At 39.6% G+C, this 6819-nt stretch overlaps 1 protein-coding gene across 1 annotated transcript; it reads left to right on the top strand.

Moving 5' to 3' along the window:
* Positions 1-541: 541 nt before the first annotated feature.
* LOC125916440 (olfactory receptor 4X1) lies at positions 542-1474 on the top strand. The gene has a single exon (XM_049622647.1). The coding sequence runs from the start codon at positions 545-547 to the stop codon at positions 1472-1474; it is 930 nt and encodes a 309-aa protein (XP_049478604.1). The 5' UTR covers positions 542-544.
* The last annotated feature ends 5345 nt before the right edge of the window (positions 1475-6819 follow it).

Genomic DNA, 6819 nt, shown 5'->3' with positions numbered 1-6819 from the left:
GCCTCTTGGGGAGCCTGGTTAGTTCCCCAGGTTGTGGTATCATGGAGGTTGAGAAGGTCTACTGCTCCCTGCAAAAAACTGGTTCCACATGAGGGTGTTAAGACTCGAGACAAATCTGAAATGCAAATCCTACAACCAGTATAAAGCCCACTTCAGGAGCATGAGATGTAGTGGAAGCTTAGTCTTGAAGGAATCAGATCTCAGGTCAGATACGAGCTGTGAGGCCTTCAAGTAGTGACTGAATCTCTGAGGCTCAATGTTCTTAGATATAAAATATCTTCTCATTTTTGTTGTGAGGATTCACTAACTAACGTATGTGCCTGCTTTAGAGAAAAACACTTCCAGGCAGTGTTATTACAAAGTCCTATTTGGGGGTCGGTAGCAAACATTTGATGATGTTTTGTCCACTTGTCTTAAGGAGAACATGTTTCGGAGAAGCCCAAAGAGGAGAATGACAATTGTCCTCAAGGCCTGAGGAGGATGTTTCTAATCGTTGAAGGAGAGTTCTTTGATTTCTTGACTCCAGTCTGCTAGGCTTTAAAACATGGCAACTACGAACAATGTGACTGAACTCATTCTCTTGGGGTTTTCCCCCAATCAGGATGTGCAGAAGACCATTTCTGTGATGTTTCTCCTCATGTACACGGCCATTGTGCTGGGTAACGGCCTCATTGTGGTGACAATCATGGGCAACAAAGGGCCCACCTCCCCCATGTATTTCTTCCTCGGCTACTTGTCCTTTGTGGAGATCTGTTACTGCTCTGTCACAGCCCCCAAGCTCATCCTTGACTCTTTTATTGAAAGGAAAATCATTTCCCTCAAAGGCTGCATCACACAGATCTTTTTCCTCCATTTCTTTGGTGGCACTGAGATCTTTCTCCTGACAGTGATGGCCTATGACCGCTATGTGGCCATCTGCAAGCCCCTGCACTATACTGTCATCATGAACCGGTGTGCTTGTGGCCTCCTGGTGGGGGCAGCATGGGGTGGGGGCTTGCTGCATTCTGTCGGGCAAACATTCCTTATTTCCCAGCTGCCCTTCTGTGGCCCCAAGGTCCTTGACCACTACTTCTGTGATGTCCACCCTGTGCTGAAGCTGGCCTGCTCAGACACCTTCCTCATCGGTGTGCTAATCATCACCAATGGTGGCTCCATTTCAGTGATCAGCTTCACGGTACTGCTTGCTTCCTACGTGGTCATCCTGCACGCCCTGAGCACCCAGACCTCAGAAGTTCGGCGCAAAGCTCTGTCCACCTGTGCCTCTCATGTTGCAGTTGTGGGCCTGTTCTTCATACCCTGTTCCTTTGTCTACATGAGGCCCTGTGTCACCCTCCCTGCAGACAAGATAGTCGCTGTGTTTTACACAGTGGTCACACCTCTCTTAAACCCCATCATTTACTCCTTCAGGAATGCTGAAGTGAAAAACGCCATGAGGAGACTGACAGGGAGGAAAGTGATCTGGAAAGAGAAATAGATGACTTAGTTAGGGAAAATAAAGAGGAGCAAGGGATGGGAAGTTGGGGCAGATCTCACTTTGCCTCTACCTTTAATTGATGGGCTAACCTTGGGCCTATCACCTTTTTCTTTAAATTTCAATTTCTTCATCTTTATGGGATTGGACAGGATTGAAGGAGGCTCTAGAATGAGGTCTAGCAGGGGTCTTCTAATGCTGCACTTCCACATTTCACAGTGACCTTGAGGCAGCTTGGCTGGTTTTGAGAGAATGAACCCTTCCAGAAAACCGGGGTGTTTCTGGGAATAATGAGGGGGTTGATGGAAGAGGAGGAAGGCTTCCTTGGGGATTAGTGGCCATGTGGCTTTTGTGTTGGCGGAGTCTGAACCTTTGGATTTGGGGAGGAGGAAGGTAGGCAGAGAAACAGAAGTCACTCAAGTGCTTAGCAATTCTGTTAACTCAATAAACTAAAATTTGCCCAGTGGACTCTGGTCAGGACAGCTGACCTAGAAGGGTCTAGTCCACAGAGCAGAAGGCATTTTGACTCTTGCCAGCAGACTCATATGAACTCACATTAGCATTAGACTCATGTTTTCAAAGAATCAAGTGGAACCACAGGAGATTTTAAGTGACTTGAAAGCCCTAGACAGTGATACCTAATTGTAGGCACAAGCTTTATTTTTCACATATCAGTAACATTTTAGTGTCTAACATTCTTTTCTGTTTACACCTGTCTGTCCTTTTTTTTTCTTGTTTTCCCCCTTATACCTTGGCTGTTTGGGCTATTCATTTTCTCTGTCTTCAGCCTCTTGACTTCTTGCACTTCTCGGCCATTCCCACCAAGCACCCTGTTAACCTGCTCTCCTGTGCCGCCATATTGCCTTGTCATTCTCCATCCATGAGCCCCCACTCCTTCCCAGGCTCCATTCTGGGGCTGCCTGTGGATTAATGGTTTAAATGTCCTTGAGTCTTCACTGTTTGTCCTATGATATTTTAATCCTCTTGTTTTTGAGTCAGACTATATGCCTGCAAACTGTAACCCCAACAGTGACCCTCATTCACAGTAGATGATTCTCCCCCACCTGAGTGCTTTCAGATTATCCACTTGGAAGTAATTCTCTTATTTTATCTTATTTTCCCTCAAAAATTTTCAGTGACTCCTCATTGTCTTCTGAGTCAACCATGAACTCCTTCTTGACACGCAGCACCTTCAAGGCATGGCCCTCTCTTAATGTCCTTTACTTATTTTCAGTGACACTTTGGTAGAGTTCATTGATTCCTGAACACTCATTGCCTTGTGCCTTCCACCTAAAATAGTTTTCATTTCTCTACCTGTTAACATCCCACCTACCTTCCAATACCCATCTAAAATGCTGCTTCCTTTAGGAAGCTTCCATGATGATCCTATTCAGATATGGCCTTTGCCTTTTTTTTTTTTTTTTTTTGAGTCCCCACAGCACTCAGCTAGACAGAGTCCTTTAAAGCCTTTACTACTTGTATTTCAGTGCTTAATCCCCCTCACCCGACTGTCACTCTCTTGAGACTATGGCCTGAATTGTACTTACCTTTGAATCTTTTGTAAGTGACATGTAGCAAAACTCAACAAACATTTGGTCAATTACATTTCCGTAAGTCATTAGTGTTTCAGATGTAAAAATGGTTGTTATATTTCTCTTTCCAATTATTGAAGTGAGATAGCAATGTTATATCACCGAAGACAAATAATGACTCTTGATATCATTTCTGAGAATAATATTTATAAATAAACAAGGAACATGTACGTATGTGTATATTTTACTATTAACCAAGAGATGTCATATGTTTTATCTCATTTAATCTTAAAACACTCTGGTTAGGTGTGTATGACTCTCCTGTTTTACAGATGGAGAGACTGAATCTTGGGGAGATCAATATTTTGATCAAGGCCACACAGCCTGAGTTCAAACCCTGGTCTGCCTAATTTTGGAGCCTTTGCTCTCTGTGTGCATTCCTCTGCCTCTCTTTAAAGACCACCAGAACAAAACTACATTCCAAGTCTCTGAATTCCAAATCTGAGGGCTGAAAACCTCCTTATTGTCAAGTATTTCCCCCTGGAATCCCTTCAGAGTAAATAAAAAGTGTTTTTAAAAACTATGCAGCATGAATTGCCTTGTGAGTGTTCACAGGTATTTCTGGGTCCACAGAAAACCAGTGCCTGAGATGCCAGATCTGGAAGCAGGAAGATATGATGCTTCAGTCAGTTAACGCTCCTCTTCTCTCTCATCAGGCCAAACTTAGGCATTGAGCTGCAAGAGTTACCTAATGCGTAGGGTCCAAACTCAATATGTTGGCCAAAGAGAGATTTTTTTTTTCTAGTGACGTAATGCTAAAAATGGCATCGTTCTTGAGAACACCATACAGATTGGAGAATGAGAAATAGGAATAAAAAAAAAAAAACTATAGGAATTGAGAACTCACAAATAAGTTTCCTAAAATTAAATCTCAGGAGAATGCTGCCCCATAGGTGACACAATGTTCACCTTGCAGTAGAAGACACTGGAGGTCAAAGAGGGCTTTGGAAGACCAAAGCCCTTGATGTTTTGTCTACGTGAGTTGTCAACTATATTTCAGAGTCCAGAATTCTTCAGAGGTGAGTTCGGGATCTTCCTGTGCTGCTGTCTTGAACCGCCTCTCTGATTTTTAAATATTAAAACAACCTTGTTTTCCTAAGATAAACAAACCCCACTTGGTCATGATCTGTTATCCCTTGCATACATTCCTGCATTTGACTTAAATATGCTTTACTGAGGATTTTTTGCCTCTATATTCACGAGTGATGTTTGTGATTTTCTTATTTTAATTTTTTTTTGGCCTGGTTTTGGTGGTAGAGTTATGCTGGTCTCATAAATAACTTGGGAAGTTTTCTAATTTTGAAAACATTTGTGTAGATTTGTGTAAATTTCACAAATTTGTGAAAAAATTTGTGTAAATTTGTAAACATTTGTGTAAAACATTGTGTAAATTTGTGAAAACATTGTGTAAATTTTAAGTCATTTTAAGTGACTTAAAACACTTTTTTTAAAGTGTTTGATGAAACTAATGAATTCATCTTGGCTTGGAACTTTTTTGGTGTGTGCAATGTATGTAAGGTGTGAATTCAATTTTTTTAAACAGATATAGGGCTATTCAGATTTTCTGTTGATTTTGGGCCAGTTATATAAATTATATATATATATATATATATATATATATATATATATATGGAATTTATACATTTAACCTAAGTCATAGAATTTGATGACTTTAGATCAACAAATGACATTGATATTAAAACTTAAGGTTATTCATAATATTCTATTACCGTTTATTTTCAGCAAAATCTGTGTGCTAACCATTTTCTTCCCCAAATTAAAATTTTTTACTTTCTCTGTTTTTTGTTTGTTTTTTTGTTTTTTGTCTTTTTTTTTAAATTCTGCAGCCTATTTAGGGATTCATTAATTTTCTTGATATGTTCAAAGAATCATTGTCTGGCTCTTATCAAAAATTCTTCTGTTTTTGTTTTCTATGTGGTTAATATCTGTTATATTTCTTCTTTCCTTCCACTTTGTATCTAAATTTGCTCATTTCTTTTCTCTCTCAAGGTATAGACTTATTCACAGATTTTATACCTTTCTTCATTAGAAAAGTCTTTTTAATGTTTATTTATTTTTGAGAGAGCAACAGAGAGACAGAGTGTGAGTGGGGAGGGACAGAGAGGGAGACACAGAATCTGAAGGAGGCTCCAGGCTCTGAGCTGTCAGCACAGAGTCCGATGTGGAGCTTGAACTCACGAGCTGTGAGATCATGACCTGAGCCGAAGTTGGACGCTTCACTGACTGAGCCACCCAGGTGGCTTTTTTCATTTTTAATTTTAAGAATTTAAAACTGTTAAGTTTCTTTAAGCAATGTGTCCCATAAAATTTCTCATGTATTTTCATTAATATTCAGTTAAAATGTATTCTAATTTTTAAAAGTGATTTCGTCTTTGACTAGTGGATTATTTAAAGTACATAGTTTATTTTCCAAATAGTTATTTTTTCCTTGATATCTTGTTGTTACTTATTTCTAATTTAATTCCATTGTGAATGATATCGTTCTTTTTACATTTATTGAAGCTTGTTTCATGGCCCGACATAAGGTCTATCTTGGTAAATGTGCCATGTATGCTTCAAAGAGTATGTATTTCGTTTTAGGGTGTCATGCTCTACAAATATCAGTAAGATTAAGGTGGTTCATATGTTGTTCAGATCTATGTTTTTACTGATTTTTATTTATTTAATTTTTAATTATTATTTATTTTATTCTCAAGTTAATTAACTTCCAGTATAGTCTTGGCTTCAGGAGTAGAACCCCGTGATTGATCTGTTACATATGACACCCAGTGCTTACTTTTGTGTGTGTGTGTGTGTGTGTGTGTGAGTGTGTGTTTTTTAGAGACAGACAGAATGATAGAGAGATCACAAGTGGGGAAGAGAGAGAAAGAGGGAGAGAGAGAGAGGGAGAGAGAGACAGAGAGAGAGAAAATCTCATGCTCAACACGGGGCTTGATCCCACAACACTGGGATCATGACTTGAGCCCAAATCAAGAGTTGGACACTCAACTGACTGAGCCACCCAGGCGCCCCTGTTTTTACTGATTTTTAAAATTGAATCCTACTCCCGCTTGCTGGAGGGTGGTGGCAGTGGTATTACATCTCCAATTATTGTGGAATTGTATACTTATTTCTTTAAGTCTGAGAAAGAAAACATTGCAGATGAGAAAATGGCATACCAGCGATGTTAAGCCACTTGTTAATAGTTATATATCCTCCAGGTGGCAAAGGCAGTCTTTAAACAAGGCAACTTGACTCCTTGGTTCATGCTTTTGAGCACCCCTATTACACTGCCCCTTGTCTGTCTTACCCTCCTCACAGGGTAGAAATACTTTTCAAAATGCTATGTTAATATAAGGCAAGAGTCAAGGGCTAATTTAGGTCAAACTTGTCCCTGTTATTTAAAAAACAACGATAGAAAACATAGATCAGTTCATATTTAATACCAGTTATTTATATTTATATATTTATATGTAATATATATTATATTCAATACTTCTCTAAATAGATGGCATAAACCATGTCCTCTATATGGTAACTACTTAATAACTACTGTTGAATGAATGAATTCAGGATGATTCACCATAAAAATCCAAAGTCAGGATGAAAACAGTGGCTCCCTTTGCTTCTAAAGTTTGTCTGAACCACTGAGTTAATGTGACAAAGCGGTGGCTGTCTCTATGGCCCACTCCTCTAATTGGGATGCAGTGCCCCTGGGGTCTCATTAGCAAGCCTCAGGGTTCTCTTGCTAACCAT

Source organism: Panthera uncia, chromosome D1 (genome assembly GCF_023721935.1).
Source record: "Panthera uncia isolate 11264 chromosome D1, Puncia_PCG_1.0, whole genome shotgun sequence".
NCBI lineage: Eukaryota > Metazoa > Chordata > Mammalia > Carnivora > Felidae > Panthera > Panthera uncia.
The sequence above is the reverse complement of the archived record's forward strand: the minus strand, read 5'-3'. Positions and strand labels throughout refer to the sequence as shown.

Coding starts and splice junctions, on each gene's coding strand:
- LOC125916440 (XM_049622647.1), top strand. CDS start 545: ATGGCAACTACGAACAATGTGACTGAACTCATTCTCTTGGGGTTTTCC.